Here is an 18,138-nt window from a genome sequence, read left to right as displayed (position 1 = left end):
AAAAAAACAGCAGTCAAAAGTCAAGAATGCCAGCAAATTAAGGATTCTGTCCCACAATCCTTTGTGCGTGTTATTACGAACACGCGCAAAAAAAAATACTGTACCACGCGTGTCAAATCAGAAAGCTAACTTCATTGTCGTGGCGGGACAGTTGAGTGTGTTTCAGAAGTACAACACGCAATGGCGGATCGACACGTGGTAAGTGAATTGATATATAATGTGTAAGAACGTTTGTCAGTCACAGGGTATTTCCAAAGATTGAATGTTGACCGTTTTCTGACAATATTTTCTGGTGACAGCAAACTAATGCAACATAAGATGGTTGACAACGCAGTGCCATCGCTTGATTTGTGCAAACAATATTCACAAAAGTGTTATTTTATATTCAACATAAGGTAATATGTATTTTTAGTTATTTTCAAGTTGGTTACCAATTAGTTTACATGACTTTCTGAAATGAGTAAGTAGTGCTGTCTGCACACTTTGTCAGACATTTAGCACGTTTTGTAATGGCGCCATTTTCGTGAACGCATCCCGGCATGTTTGTGTTTGAAACCTGTTATGCTGGTTTTCTTTGCAGTGGCAGTGTTTGTATGTGTTGGTAAAATTAATTGAGAACAATGTTTACCATAGTAGGAATGATGTCAGTTCCCTAAAGAGAGACCACATATAACCATACATTCCAGAAGGGCTTTTTCTATTCTTTGTTTTGCAGTGTCCAGAATTTGGAAATTTGTTTGCAACAGATTCAGCGATTAACATTCACCATAATAAGGGAATCATGGCTGACAATTTATTTATTTTATTGCATCCACTTTTTGAGGAACTGTGATGCATCGAACATTTGCATATGCTTGTCCAAAACATTTATTAAAATAAAAAAATGTGTGATGTGATATGAATATCCTGATGCAAATAACTAGTATTCTCACTGCCTCCTTAACTACATTATTTTATTTTATATTCAGTGTATTGTAATGTATTGTAAAATTTAATGTGATGATCAAAATTTCATTTTATTACAGGGGTTACCCGGGTACAACACATCAGTTCTAAATTACAAAAGCTACTTGAGACAACGGTGGTAAGCATTTTGTATTACAAGTATTAAAATACCCCCTCTTATGGAAAGTGATATCATTTTAGAATTTATTACACTAAGTTTGTTTGGCTTCATTTCATCACTCATATTTATATATTTACAATATTGAACTAATGAAATGTTAAGCAAAGCCTGTTTACCATGAATAAATTAGTGTTGTATGATTTTTCCACATTTTTGAAATTATTTAGATATTCTTTAATAATTTGACTTGTTTTACATGTAGGGAATGGGAAAGCACAAAAGATGCACTGTTAAATTTTTCTGGAAGGAAAATTAAGAAAAACACTGCAAAATTCCCAACGCCAAAGAAACAATATCTTGAAAAATCTTTTGTACATGGTACAAGAAAAGTTCGTAAGAAAAGCAACAATGAAAACAGAAAAAGGTATTTAAAAAATAGCTCTTGTGTGTGAAGCACATGTCTGTCTTGTCTGTGTGTGTGTAAATTTAGTACTTAGGTAGCACCTCCCTTTAGTAATGCACCGACTAGATTACTTTACGACCGTTCCTGTCACCTCCTGACTGTTACAAAGTTTGATTTTACAAAACACCTATAATTGCTTATCTTCTATATTCAGAGTTTAACTTTAACAGATCAGTTGTGAATGAAATAATGATATCTATTGTCATTCGACAATCATGTTATTTGAGTCTCCCTGTTTGATGACATGAATACCCAGAACAAACTGTAGCTACCTGGTTAACATTTCCAGTGGTTAACATTTAATGATTTGCGATATAGTTTCACTTTTGTGCTGTGTGCAAGCATAATGTTAATTTATATCCCAAAAATGTTATATTTTGTTTTATTCAAACTCCGTAAATCTATGCAAAATGATAGAAAAACTCAGTGTTGCATTTTAATTAGTCAATTTGCCAACTTACAAATTTACAACCCAATCTATTTATTTTGTTTTAATAATATGAGATTATTACGAGGATACCGAAAAGTATGCACAGCGGGAGTATCGGCCGATGCACAGTGGAGGTCGATGCGACAGCATACTGTCTAGTGCATACTTTTTGGTATCCTCGTAATAACCTTTAGTTTATTTTTATACATCAATCTTTTCCTTCAAAGGATACATCATGGAAATGCCAAAATACAAAAAGTTTAAAACAGAGCTAACTTTGTGTGGGGTCCTGTCAAACCCTGTGGGCTGCCATGTTTGTTTTTATTATTAGAAGACAATGTAACACGTAATTGTAATATAGTGGGATGAAAATACCCAGTGCAATACCGCAAAATTACGGCACAGTGGAACTTATGGTGTTACAGTGACAGATGTATAACAATAACTAATAATTAGTTTTCTGTTAGAATTATAAACTTCAATACTGTGGATTGCTATTACATGGTGCATCAGAGCTGAACTACGTTAATCAACAGGCTTCTCGCATGTTTAAGGTTGAATGCTACACAGAAGATTGTAATTTTTTTTATCAAGATATATATGTTTTTTATCAAGATATATCAAGAACCATATGTTGGTTTTTGATGAAACTTGTCTCCAATACTCTTAGCACACAAGAGTTCTTTCTAAGCTTTCTCTGATTTTAATGAATCTTGGTACATAAAAACATTGCAATGTTTTGGGTTTATATACATCGATAATAATTATCTAATTTGCATAATAATTAGCCCAATTTAAGTCGTATTTGTTTATTTTTCGCATGTGCTTGTTATGTGGTTGGGTTCGGTTGGCCACATTCCAACTTGAGTAGGATTTCAGTGGAACTTGAACTTAAACTCTCACAAATCAATTGATAACATGAACTGCATTTATTTGCGAACGAAACTCTTCAACGAACTGATGAATACATAAACTTGTAGAACTGACCCACAGTTGAGCACGGACTGTAACAAACTGGAACACAACTACCGTTTAACTTTAAAAGTGAAATAGAACATTACGGCGTTTTCCACGCCGACGGAGATTAACCGAATTAATCAGTGACTGCGTTCTGAATCAATAATAGAATGTCAGTCAACACCTATGGCTTATTATGGTTTCAACGATATGTTAATTTGTGTGGGACATAGGTACATATAGTGCTTCAGTGATTCAATTCAAAATGGCAGTCATTTTGTTTTTTCATAAATTGATTGTAATACTCTTCTCTCACAATATGCAAAATGAAAAATTATCAATGTATTTGTGAAACTGTATTAAACCGCGGGTCTGGGTGTATAAAAGGAAAGATGGCCGCCACTTTTCAGTATGCAAATGACACTCAAGCGTGAAACATCTCTTTGGGGTGCTCTGCAAAATCACTCTTTTCGGCAATCTTAACGCCTGTGGTGCTTTATTTTCATGTTGTACACAAACATGAATATGTCCGCGATACAACTGCGATGTTAATTTACGAGTTCGGTGCGATGTCAGTGCGATTTCCGCGTAAAAGCGACGGAAAAGCATGATTCAAACAGTCGTTTTGACTGCTCAAAACGACTGTCAGTCATGGGTTTATGTAAATGTAAGGTGTTAATCCCGAGTTATTTGTTCAATCTCTAGGTATGTTTATGTAATTACGGAGTTGATCATGTAAGTGATATCGTGGAGCTAATAAGAAATGATATGCTGTGAGCTGTTTGTCCGTCCGTTCATCTCAGGGGACATCGTCGGCGCTCCACGAAGCGGTCCGATCCGAGCGAGTGCGAATCGCACGAGCTGGGGTGTGCGCGAGAGGGGAGGGACTTTGCGTAAACATACCAATAATTTCTGTAGTGTGTGTGTGCAAAGAAAGACATTCGCGGTTACAGGGCTGATATCGATGAAAAGAGTCGAGGGAGTCCCAAATACGTCCCCTACAATATGTCGAGTATGCTTCTCAAATTTCTCTTCGTTCTCGAAATAAATAAATTGAAAGGTCTCACAAAAAATTATAATGTTCCCTGAAACATGTCCCTGCAGTGAAATATTTAGCCCTTTTTGTCACGTATTAGTATGAGCCGCGCATATATTTATGTATATTTGGCGTCGGACCCGTGCCGCACAGCCGTATACGTATAATAAAGTTTTTTTTATTTTTGTTTTTTTGACGTTGCATAACGTCATTATTGCCGAGCCGACAAGACATATTATGGCAAACGTTGTACGACAACTACATTGTGTAGGTCATTCAAATAAACTACAGTTATTTCATGATGCAAGTATTTGACAATACGGTAGTTCTCTTTTTGGAATATTTGTTGGCCCTGAAAAGGGCAACATAGCACAGTACGTAGTATGAATACGTCGCACTCGTAACGTACGAGTGAATGAATAAATACATTGTATAAAAAGGTCGCACTTGTAACATATTAGTACAATATCAAGAAAGCAAAGGCATGAGCTCAATTCAGAGAGAACCTTACAATGCCGTAACGCCATTTACAGAAATTGTGCTTTACAGTCGACCACGAGCGAAACAAACACAGAAAACGGCTTTCAAAAGAGTGCGTAGGCCCAGTGAACGTCGAACAACGGGATTCAGCAAGTCCTTTCAAATCAGATAATAGCGTAATGCATGATGTTAGCTTACGGAGTTAACGCCTTCAGTTGAAATGATAACAGCTGTGTACCAAGTAAACAACTGGGCGGACCATGCAAATTACATTTCCCATGATGCATTGGTGCAATTCCTGGGATTGCGGAGCCGCGCTTTAAACATCTTTAAGCATATTCCACTGTGAAATTAAGGTTCCACCCAATTTCTGATTGTTCTCTGGAATTGGATTTTGCTTACAAATGATCACATGTTGAAAAATCATATTAACTTGTAGATACTTGTGCAAAGACTGTCATCAACATTTCCCAATCTTACAAGAGGTCCAGAGCCATTACATTGATTTACATCTATTGTGTAAAGTACAAGAAATTGAATCACCATCAAAAGCAAATATAGCTTCTTCTTTATCACCCAACAAAGCTGAAGGTTGTGCAAAGCATCTTTTTGCAAACAGGTACTAATTTGCAAATTTTAGCAAATAAGTATATCACATTTTCTTGATGGTTCATTGACCTATTTTTTCCAACTTGGTACATAGTTAATACATGATGGTATACATTTGCTCCAGAATTTTTCAATCAGATTTAGAATGCCCAAAATGGACAAAAAACCTACATTTTGTGTATGTACATTATTATGTTTGAGTTGTACACAGACTGATTCTCTTCAAATTTAACTTGGATTTTAACCTGTTAGAATATGTTCCAGATTTGTTTGAAATTGTCTGACTTGTGTGTCACTGTCAGACGTAGTGCAAACAGTGCCTTATATGTTCGTCGGACATGCCTGGACCAATATTATACTCTCACATATTACGGTGACTTGCAGTCTAGGACATTTAGTTAACAGGTCAGAACTGGAACATGTACTAAACAAAAAGGAGCATTTGCTGTATCACTCATAAACTTAGATCACAGAAGTGTGTCTATGGTCAAAATTTGTATAATCAAGTATACAATACATGCAATTGTTGGTTCACTTGAGTTTCTATGCTGGATGTGCTTCTGATGCTAATATTTCCAGCAGAGCAATTGGTCTACTTGATTCATTATGCTTTTTGGTTGCTTCCCGCTCTATTACACGACATATTTTAGCTTTTTGATGATAGTTACACTATTTAATTGTGATTTTTTTTATAGTTTTCACACGACTGCCAGAGTTGAAGAACATATCATCATCAGTTCAAGTGATGAAGCAATGAGTGAAGTAAGTGAAAGTATTGATGGGACAAGTATAGGCTCAAATATTTCCGGGTAGAATTTTTTTCAGTGACTGTATGCTTTGAGCCAAATAGGCAGTTTGGCAAGTTTGTTATTGTATCATTATATGATTGAGGCTGTGCAATAACATTATGATGCCTGGTCATGAATATAAATTAGCTTATTTGTATAATACTTTTCCATTTTTTGGACATTATTACCAATATCTTAAGCATTTTTCTGATGGCAGATACAGTCTGTGTCATATAGCCCCTATGTCCACCTCTAATCACAAAGATAGCCATGTGCAACAATGCTAAGCTTTCATTGATTGTTCATTTGTTAGGAATCATCTGCTGTTGCAGGATGTGATGAAAAAACACTGAACACAAATCAGAGGTATGGAATTTTACTCAATTTTAGTGCCTGTATTCATTCTCATCTACAATGAATTGTAAAAGCCATGTTTAAATTAAAGTGTGGCATGCATGACTGCTGATCTTCTACTGTCATGTATGAGTTATGATGCTGCAGGCACATGTGTTTTCTGTTATTTGATACTTGAAATTATAATATAATAGTTGAATGATAGTTGATTCATTACTTCAGAAATATTATACAATAGTAATAGTAGTTTGTTTGAAACTTTTTGATTCTGACAAAACACATCAGAAAAGCCAATTTTTGACTTCTGTGTGCAAAGCACACAATGGGAGTCTTTGTAGTTGGTGTGTCTGTATGTATGTATGTGTGTGTGACCGTCTGTTCCACTGATATCTCAAGAACCATACATCAGTTTTTGAAGAAGCTTGGTACATAGATGGTCTGTTACCGTAAAAACCCGCAAATAAGCGCCACCCTCAATTAAGAGCCACTCAGTGAAAATTTGTTACATTTGACCCTCCATTAAGAGCCACCAAGAGTTGAGTGGTTTTGTCAATAAGAACCCTGAAATAAGTGCCAGCCGCCCGGTTGTTTACAATCAGGCAGACACCGAGCTTGTCGTGCCTCACTTCCACCCTGCATTGTTTATTGCCCCACAGAAGGTGTGAGACAAATAAAGATTATCCCCATAATTTGCCTGATGTTCTGTGTAATTGAGAACGGAAGAATGATAGACGAAAGAAATGCACTGAGAGCGTGAATGTGACTGTCAACTTGTCCATTTTATATTTCTGACACACAATCGACCAATTCACAAACTATTCAGTAGTAACTACTAGTATGTTTTTTGCCGAAACACCGAAGGACACGTTGAGATATTCATTGTCAATGTTGTCTTTATAACCAAGTAAAGAACGTCACGATTTTAGAACGCCTTTATCGGAAAATCGGAGGTATCGAAAATGCATTCTCACAGACGGACCGGAACAGGAAGTCAGCAGAAAACAAAAGATTTTTTCCTTAGCGTGGGGGAAATTTGGTTAGCGTGGGGGAAAACAGAGGTGTTAATCCGGAACGTTTGAGGGATTGTGACGTAGCTCCGACTGTGAGAATGTAATGATTACGCAGCCCACTCTTGCTGATCGTGATTTGGGGTTATTTTTTGCATTTCATTTGAGACGTTCGTTTTGGGGTGATTCGAGACCAAATGTTCAGGGAAGTAACAAAATAACTGGCATTAGTTTGGAGAGGACTCTCGTGCCGAAAATAATCAAAATCGAAGTCGAATGGATTAGTTCCACCATGGAGCTAAAAAAAGAGCTCCATGGTTCCACAAACTTGCTACCCCAGACCATTCGTCCCGGTGTTATCGCTATCGCCACACGAGACTCCAGCTTGTCTCCTATACAATTTTCCTTCCGCCCACTTAATTTTAATATTCATATGACCTTTGCACTGACATCGATAGCCAATCGCATTCGACCGCGGACGTCACTCTAAATAAACAACTGAATAAATTAATATACCATATTTGGAAGATAGCGGGTAAATTCAACGTTGTTGGTGTGTTCCTTCGGGTTCCGAAGTCGCACGAAACGAGTTCATGTTCCGTTACCTTTCGCAAGTAAAATAGGTCGATATGTATTAAACATGGCATTTGTTTTCTTGTTTTAACCCCCTTATTACGCAAGCTTCCGTCGAAGTGGTGTTTTTTTCGACGATTTGTGGCATGTTGCAAAACGAACGAAACATTGCGGCATTCTTAGCGGTGGATAAGGGATTGACTATGTCGTCTCATTTATGTCTCGTTTGAAAGAGAATAAACAACCGCTCAGAAAAATCATATGTTGCTAATATTTAAGTGCGGTGCCTTGAAATCGTCTGCCCGACGTCCAAATTTCAAAAGGATGTTCGATTTGCAATGACGACCGTTCATATGTACTAGGCGACGTTACTAATTACTACTAGGGTCGGTGTTTGCATTAAGAATTATAGAACAAAAGATCAGCAAAGCGGTGCTTTTGTCGGCGATTTTGTCAAAGGGAATATTGATAAAATGTTGCAAAACAGAATCGCGAGTTGGGTGAAAAATTGCGCCGGCGACATTCTCAGCGATGGCGACACCCGAGAAACACCGTGTCACGGTGCATTCGTGCATCAGTACACCGAAGAAATACATACATATTGTTGCGGACGACTATTGTAGACTGTGTTCGTGTAGTCTTCGAGTTTGTGGACAGTTAAAGTCGTGTGTGAATTTATTCAAGCCAGGAAAAGCAGGAGGGATAACTTATGGAAATCGTCTTTCCAATTTGATCCAGTGCGACGTTGTGAAAGGAGCGACTCTGTCGTCTCATCTATGTCTAGTTTGTAAGAGAAAGATTGATAGCGCAGAAAAATCCGCCAATAATGTAAAACAGTGGCGTGAAATTGTCAGTCATTCTAATATCTCCCAACCTGTGAACGAAAGGGTTAAGCCTGCTGCCTTGAAATCACCTGCCCGACCACGATGAACTAATCAAAACTAAAATGGCGCGTGTCACGTGACTTTGTTTACTAAAGATAGCGTGGGGGTTTGATTGACACTCAACTCATTAGTATTCCACCAATCACAGTTACATCTACTTTCTGGATGTGCGCAGTCAAATTGTATAGGAGACAAGCTGGAGTCTCGTGTGGCGATAGCGATAACACCGGGACGAATGGTCTGGGGTACAAACTTGCGCGATCAACTTGTCTTACAGCAAAGTGAAGTCTACGTGACCCGCCTGACCCAAATATTTAAATTAGCTATTTGTGAGAATTGAAAATAATCTGAACTTGTACCAATCAGAAAATGCCTTGTAACAGGCCTGGGCTTTCATGAATGATTTCGTCTCTCCGATTGGTCACAGGAAATTATTTTTAATACATGTAATTGTTACTTTCTCGGTATCGTCTCGTATTTGGTTATATAGGGGTGGGGCTATAGTTTGACCCTGTTTGCGTGGACTGTGAAGTACGTGAATATCATTAACATATCATTATAAGCTGGCTTGATTATGAAACAGGAAATATAAACCAAAGCTGTACTGTCAGACGTCTAGCGCAATTAAAACAATGCCCAAGTACCCAAGCTGTAAAAATCTATAGAAAAACGTGTTTTTATTTATTATTTTTGCCATAAATACAAATGATTGGGCATCATTTGTTTCATTCGTTCCATGCTTGCTTTGCAAGTATGTCTTCTCCTGTCGCTGCGTGTCAGATCAATTCTATCCGAAACTATTTTATATCGTCACCAAATCAACCACCACGCCCGCCACAGCCACGCAAGTTATTCCCAGTTTTCAAGAAAAAAGTTTGCCGTACCAAACTTGGTAAACAATTGTACAACGGAAGTACAAGTGATTCGAGTGTTGGGTCAGACACTGAGAGTGCTACCAAATCAGACTTCAGGCATCGCTACGCATTGTCAGTGACACGTGACTTCAGGCATTGCTACACATTGTCGATGAAACGTCGAATCGTCGTATTTATTTGACTTTTGTTATTCCCATAACAGTATTTTTACAGAATAAATTGCAATAATTGCAATGATACATCATTAATAATTACTTGTCTGTTTTGGTTGTGTGTGTGTTTGCCTATCCCCTTCCCTATTTCACAATGAAAAAGTTTGATAACCCTGGTTTAAGAGCCACTGGCTACAAAGTTGTCAACATGTTACCTCAAATAAGCACCACCCAGAAATGAAAGTGTTACAAAGTGGCTCTTATTTGAGGGTTTTTACGGTACATTGCACAGACCTTATTAGTTTTACACTCAAATCTGTTCATATTAATTTCCTGATTTGCATAATTAGTTTTCAGCTTTTCCATTAATATCTCAAGTACAAGTAATTAGTCCCCGTTCGGACGCAGTCCGAAAACGGGGACTTATGTTTTGCCCTGTGTGCGTCCGTCCGTGCGTCCGTGCGTCCGTGATCACCTGTATCTCGAACATGCATGGACCGATTAAGTTCAAACTTCACTCATACATCACACATTATATGGGACATATGCACATGCATTTTTTTCATGATCCGATTAACGATAGCCGAATAGCGGCCATTTTAAGGCCGAAAATGCATCAAAATCGCACATTTTCACCATTCCGGACCCGGATCTCAGTTATGCATGGACGGATTTTGTTCAAATTTGGTGCATACATTAAACATAATAGGACCTTGATGCACGTCATTTTTTTTTTTGGATCGGGTTCGAAATGGCCGACTGGCGGCCATTTTGTTTTAAAGAATTCAGTTCTGGATCCGTATCTGAGACATGCTTGGATTGATCGAGTTCAAACTTCACACACACAAGGTACATCATGTCACAAATATGTATGTGCATTTGTTTCATGATCTCATTAACGATAGCCAAATGGCGGCCACTTTAAGGCCGAAAATGCATTGAAATCGCACATTTTCACCATTCCGGACCCGGATCTCAGTTATGCATGGACGGATTTCATTCAAATTTGGTACATACATTAAACATAATAGGACCTTGATGCACGTCATTTTTTTTTTCGGATCAAGTTCGAAATAGCCGACTGGCGGCCATTTTGTTTTAAAGAATTCAGTTCTGGATCCGTATCCGAGACATGTCTGGATTGATCAAGTTCAAACTTCACACACACAAGGTACATCATGTCACAAATATGTATGTGCATTTGTTTCATGATCTCATTAACGATAGCCAAATGGGGGCTGCTTTAAGGCCGAAAATGCATTGAAATCGCACATTTTCACCATTCCGGACCCAGATCTCAGTTATGCATGGACGGATTTCATTCAAATTTGGTACATACATTAAACATAATAGGACCTTGATGCACGTCATTTTTTTTTTCGGATCAAGTTCGAAATAGCCGACTGGCGGCCATTTTGTTTTAAAGAATTCAGTTCTGGATCTGTATCCGAGACATGTCTGGATTGATCAAGTTCACACTTCACACACACAAGGTACATCATGTCACAAATATGTATGTGCATTTGTTTCATGATCTCATTAACGATAGCCAAATGGGGGCCGCTTTAAGGCCGAAAATGCATTGAAATCGCACATTTTCACCATTCCGGACCCGTATCTCAGTTATGCATGGATGGATTTTGTTCAAATTTGGTACATACATTAAACATAATAGGACCTTGATGCACGTCTTTTTTTTTCGGATCAAGTTCGAAATGGCCGACTGGCGGCCATTTTGTTAAAGAATTCAGTTCTGGATCCGTATCCAAGACATGTCTGGATTGATCAAGTTCAAACTTCACACACACATGGTACATCATGTCACAAATAGATATGTGCATTTGTTTCATGATCTGCTTAACAATAGCGGAATGATGGCCATTTTAAGGCCGAAAATGCATCAAAATCACGTATTTTCACAATTCCAGAACCGGATCTCAGTCATGCATGGATGGATTTTGTTCAGATTTAGCACAATGTGTTGTACATATGCAGGTGCATTTCGGTCATGATCTGCTTTGAATGTATATGTCACTCAAATATGAACGGAACGGGGACGTGTCATTGACAATGACTTGTTTCAAATTAATTTTTACTGTGTCTCCAATACTCTCAGCACACAGGAGTTCTTTCTAACGAAAACTTTTTTTGATTTATTTTTTCACCACTCCCGTATAAACATGTTTTGTGTGATGCAACTGTTCTTCTGGTTGCTCATTATTTAGTATCCATTTTTTTTTTCATCACTGTTTTTAAAAATATTTCAAATATTTCTGCAGTCATATTTTAAACATATTATGGTCTTGTCCTTTTTACAGTGTGCAAAACACTGCATCAATTGATCTGCTATCAAATTATGACAACACTAGATCAAAAAGTCACGATACTGATATAAATTATGAAGGTAGTGGTATTGGAATGACCATGCAAACTGAAGATTCTCCCATCATAATTTCAAGTGATGATGATCTGTATATGGAAGATAATGATGAACCTTATCAAACAAAGAAAATAGATCTAAGGTATAGATTTATCACCTTGTATATTTAAAATACTTGCATGAATCCTGAATGAAAAAACTGTATTCCACAGTGTCAGTAGAGCTAGAGTTTATATGGTATATCAATCATCACCATGCTAGTGTCATGTGATAGTTCAGTATTTTATGATATTTTCATTTGAAACAAAGTTTTAAACGTTTTTTTGTTAGCCCTGCGTACAGTGCTGTGCACAGGGATGCATTCGGTTGATAGACACCACAGCGCTGCATACCTCCACGGACAAAGTCCATGACTTTGAAAAATATAACTTTTTAGCTCCGCTGTCGACTTATCATATGAGTGATTGTTCGTCATCGCCCATTGTCCGTGTCAATGTTTTACTTTTTTGACCTCTTCTTGAAAACTACAAGCCTGAATGCTTTGATACTTGGTGTATATGTACCTTGGGTAGACCTCTATTGAATTTGTTCATTTCATGATGATTTCTTAAATTCTCTAATTTTGGTGAATATTTTAATTTGTAATTTTTGGTGAAAAGTGATATTTTCGATTGCTTTGATACTATACATATTGTTCATTTTCTAATGATTTTAATTGCAATGTGCATTGCTAACAGCGGAGCTGCTTGCTTAATGAAATAGCATGCCCAAGGAACCAAAAATGGTGATCGTTTAACATATATATCCAGCACTCCCAGTTCGGAGTCCAATTGTGGATGAATTGGCTACTTGGCCTTAAAAACAATTGCATTCTCTCACATGAATTAAATCAAAAATGGCGTTTGGTGGATGATTCCTTAGTACCTACGCGTTTACAATTTTTCTGTCTTTACTAGTCGTTTTTGGCTCAACTGACCATAGATCCGCTGAGCCTATGGGATGGGTTTCTGTCCTGCATCTGTCGTACGTCTATCTATCTATCTATCTGTCTGTGCATGACTTCTTCTCAAAAACTGCCGAACCGTTTGACTCGATTTTTGGTGTGTGGATGCCTTGATGAGTATAGATGGTAATTTGTTCATGAGAAGTCGATCTGCCAAAAATTATGAAAATTAGCCCCCCCAAATTTCTTCTATGCTACTATGGCACTACATGAGTGAACTAATTTACATGTCTTGGAGCAAGGGCTTAGACCAATCAATAGTTGGGGGAGGTCATCCTGAAAAAAGACAGACTTGTTATTAATTTAATAATAATACTTTATTACACATTCAGGAGCCCTTCGTGCATCACTGCTGTTTTGCTGCAACAGTGTCTTAGAAGGCATTATGTATTATTTATGTACTTGTACTCTAGTTATCTTCAATATTCTTACAGTACAGTAATAAATCAAGATGAAGAATGAAAACATCTGTATTGCTGACTGTCTGTTGCTATGGTTTTGACTTCTGAAAAAATGATAAATGATATGGCTTTGAAACTTTCTAGAACATTTGATAGTTGAAGGATCTCAGGTGCTTCATTTTTTGACGATATCTTTATTTAGATATTTTTAGCAGCCCTCAAAGTTTGATTTTTTTTTCTGGTTGCCATTGGCAACCAAGTTTGAATTTCTGGTGTCCAACTGGAATATTTCGTAGCCATGTACAAAATTGTCATATTTGCTTGTTTCATAAAGATACTTGTATCAGTTTTCTAATTTTGAAGAATATTTTAAATTTAAGTTACAGACTGCTTGTTATTTTATGGAATTAACACCAATAGCAATAGAATAGAATAGAAACTACTTATTTTTAACTTTCGCATCAACTACAGTGCACTCCCGGACTTTGTCTATGGAGGTACGCAGACATCTATCTATCAACCGAACGCGTCCCTGTACACACAGCACTGTATGCAGGGCTATGTTTTTTGTATGTGTCAGAGTGTCTGTGCACTCACCTCAAAGTATAATTTGCATATACCAGTATCTTACTTTTTAGCACATAAATAATAAATGGAAAGCCATATGACTTAGCCTGGAGTTTATAATTGTTACCTTGTCTAGTGGGAAAAGTGTCCACTCTCATGCAAAAGGTTCTTGGTTCAATATAAGTCAATTTTATTTTTTGACTGCCACAAAACATTCTTTATTTCATGCTATACATATGCATTACTGGTATATACATTGAATGTTACCTATAAGTACTTTGTTTTCTTATAGTGAGCTGAGTGACATGGTCAGTGATGACCACTCTGTACAGACACATCGTCCTCAAGCATGTCAGTGGCCTGTGTATTGTAGTAATGCAAGAGGATTGGCGAGAGAAGAGGTGCTTGACATAATTATATGTCAAAACGTAGATAAAAACCTAGTCTGTAACACTATGCCATGCAATATTTGCAAAAATGCTACATTTGTCATCAACACTTTGGAAATTAGTAGCAAAGATTTAGTGAAATCAGATATTAAATTTTGTGTTTGGAAAGGCGGTCATGCATGTCCTAGGCAGCATGTTAAAATTAAAAAAGTTAATGGCAAAATACAAAGGGTGAAGACAGTGACACCAAGACAGGGCTTTAATATTTTCATGTATAAAAGGCAGTATAGCACACATGCAACATCCTCCTTTAAAAGAATTATTCACAAAGTGTTTGATACAGAAAAGCACATTATGTTGCCGTATGTTGTAATTCAGTACTATTTCAAAGATGGTGAAATAACAACTGTACAGGAGTCTGTCCATGGAAACAGAAAACATAAACCAAATCCCAAAATCTGTGAAACATCAGACTCATCCAATGAAGATAATGTATTGGATAATCCAATGACTGGAGCTCCAACTAAAATTACTGTAGGGGCCAACAACAATGGCTCCATTACACAGAAGCCACTTTTGTGTCCTGATTTTGAGACACGGCCCACTTCCTATACCGCAGCTGATGTTATAAATATTGTATTTTCTGACATAGAAAAGGAAAAAAATTGTTTCAAACAGCCTATGCGCGTTCAAAGAAATGTATCTTTTGTTATTAGTCTTGAACATGTAAAATTTTCAGATCTTACTGCTGATGATAATGGTGTTTTTGTATGTCAAGGTAATCCAGTTCTCTCCTACTTTATTAATTCAGCTACAGATTTCAGATTTTTGGGTCCTAAGAACACAGGTGCTTCAAGTCGTAAGATATTTAACCTACATAGGCACTATTATACACACCAGAGCTTTCCTGATTTTCATAGGATAATGTATTACCTTAAGAACTCAAGTGATGAAATTGTAAACAACATTGCTATTGTACAATACCGTTTTGATGGTGAGTCACATTCTATTCCAAGAAAAACACATGGCAATGCAAAAAAATGTTTGACTGTTTATACAAAAACAAAACCTTCATTAGTTAAAGAACTAAGACAAGAAAGTGAAAACAGAAGACCTAAAGAGACTATCCAATTTGTTTCTGAGAGAAGAGGTGGAGTGTTCTGTGCCGCAAGTTTATCTGACTATCCACGTGGGCGGGAGCAGATTTATAATTTAAACCGAATTACTAGAGGTGTTAACAGAAAGTATGGTAAAGAAAAAGATGAACTGTTTTCCATAATCTCAGATGTCAAGGAGGGAAATTTAGATTCAGTTTTGCACATTGCTTGTGTACCAGAGCCTCTAATTATTGTCGGGACTAAGGAGCAGCTGGACGATTTGGTTAAATACTGCACAGATCCTGCAGATTTCAGTATTCTATGTGCAGACCCAACATTCAACAATGGTAAATTTAGTGTAACGCCAACAACCTATAGAAAGAAATGCTTGCAAAATTTAGAGAAAAACAGCGAGAATCCAGTCTTCATTGGGCTAACTCTAATTCATCTCGCTTCTGATGTAAAAATATTCTCCTTTTTCTTCAGTCAACTTGTTGCACTTAGACCAGCATTAAGGAATGTTCTGGCTTGTGGTACTGATGGTGAAAAAGCTCTTATTAATGCCATGAAAAATATATTTCCTAAGTCTATGATGTTAAGATGTTTTCGGCACTTTGAAAACAACTTTCAAGATCACCTGAGGAGTTTAGGATTGACACAGAGTGAGAAAACTGTATATAGCAATGATATATTTGGGTATACAAGGGGAACCACCTATCACAGTGGATTGCTGGATACTGAAGACAGTGACTTGTATGATCATGCTTACTTTGAATTGTGTAATAAATGGAAGGATGCCTCTCATGTTCAAGAAGTAATGAAATGGTTGAAAGATAGAGATGAAAATATTAAAGAAAGTCTACTGGCAGGTGTCCGTTCAAGAGCAGGCTTAGGTTTTCCACCTCGAAAGTTTTTCACAAACGATTGTGAGATTAATAACCGTCGTATTAAAGATGAAATGGACCATCGTATGTCTGGTGAATTACGATTCATAAAAGCACTTGAAAGACTTGCCAAATCACAGGAAGAAGAATACGTACAGGCTATCATAGGAGTATCAAGACAGTACAAATTGAGAAGTGAATTTGTGCACCATGGAATAGACTGTGATATATGGCACAGTTGGAATAAACAACAAAAACATTCATATATAAACAAGCTGCGGAGTATGACTATGCTGCAAATGTATGGTGAAAAGGAAACTCAAGACAGTGGAATCACATGTGCATTCCCTTCTGCAGCAAATATTGGAAATGTCTTGTCATGTAGCTTAAGTGATGATTTGTCAGTTCCGGGGATAAATTTTATTGAAAAAAAAGCGGAGGCGCTACTGATGGATGAAAAGAACATATGTGAAGCTCCAATATTAAAAGACAATGCCATTGCAGCTTTTAGTGTTAAAAGTAATAGAAAAGAGCCAAATTATGTACTTATTTTTCACAATGGAAAAGTCACGTGTGAGTGTCCAAGTTATAAGTCAAAGTGCATTTGTTCTCATGCTGTTGCTGCTTCTGAGAAGCATGGTACACTAAATTTGTATCTACAGTGGCACAAAAAACAGGACAGAGTGAACTTAACTTTACTAGCGAATGAAGGTCATGAAAAGAAAAGACAAAGAGCCGGAAGAAAAGGGAATACAGTAAGGAGAGTAAATCCGTCATCTTCTACAGAGAATGTTGATTTTCTGAATAGTTTTAGTAACCCAGACAGTTGGACTCCTGATAATCCATTTGTATTAACCTTCATGCATGGGATAATTAAAAAGTGTTATGGATGTCAACTGCAATTTGCAAAAAAATATCAAAACCCACCATATGATTTAATTATCCGTCACCTTGATCATCGAGAATACTACAACAAGGTTGGTGAGAAAATGACTACCACTAACTTTCAAAATACGTATTATCATTTAAATTTGAACTGTGTACGTCGTGTCTATCCATTTTTTCAGGCTAGGCAGCTTTTAATACACAGTGAGGTCAAAGACCATATTCAGACTCCTGAATATGAAAGTGTTTTAGAAGCATTCAAAAGCGGAAAATAAAGTTAAATAATAGATTTATCTTTTCAGACAACAGGTTTAGTTTCCTGCATTCATCTCTGTATCTCTGTAATCCTTGGATAGATTCTCTCCAAATTTTACACATAGCTAGGACCTTATCTGGGACATGCATGTGCATCGATTTTGTAATCTGATCAAAGATGGCCAATTGCACTGAAAATGCACTAAACTGGTTTTTTGTCTGGACATACTTAGACTGATTTATTTTAACTTGATGTGAGGCTTTTATTATTTGGTTACTAGATGTTTTTTTTTTGTTTTTTTTCATTTTTCACTTTTTTTTGCATTTTGATTCATAACGGTCGATTTGTGGCCGATTTTGTTCAAGGTTTTGTCATTTTCAGACATGCTTTGACTGATTTGGTTCAGAGTTGGTATAGTGACAGGGCATAATGGTTGACATGTGTATTTCCGATTTGATTGTTTTTGACAAATGGCTGAAGTTAATATAACAAATACTGTGGAATACTTTATTTTCGCTGGAATCAATTTTCGCTGAAAAGGCTTTTTGGCCGTTTTGTATGGAATTTATTTTCACTGATTTTTGATGAGTTTAATGTGAAAT

The 18,138-nt window shown here is 36.9% G+C and overlaps 1 protein-coding gene across 1 annotated transcript; it reads left to right on the top strand.

Annotated features, from left to right (window-relative positions):
• Window positions 1-180: 180 nt before the first annotated feature.
• Window positions 181-17,555, top strand: LOC144356205 (uncharacterized). The gene is made up of 7 exons (XM_085503966.1): window positions 181-198; window positions 1,026-1,084; window positions 1,329-1,490; window positions 5,737-5,803; window positions 6,143-6,195; window positions 11,993-12,196; window positions 14,318-17,555. Exons 1-7 carry the CDS (start codon window positions 181-183, stop codon window positions 17,553-17,555), a joined length of 3,801 nt encoding a protein of 1,266 aa, XP_085360092.1.
• Window positions 17,556-18,138: the final 583 nt, after the last annotated feature.

This window comes from Saccoglossus kowalevskii, chromosome 9 (genome assembly GCF_978046115.1).
Source record: "Saccoglossus kowalevskii chromosome 9, keSacKowa6.1, whole genome shotgun sequence".
Lineage (NCBI taxonomy): Eukaryota > Metazoa > Hemichordata > Enteropneusta > Harrimaniidae > Saccoglossus > Saccoglossus kowalevskii.
This window is presented reverse-complemented; position numbering and strand designations above follow the sequence as displayed.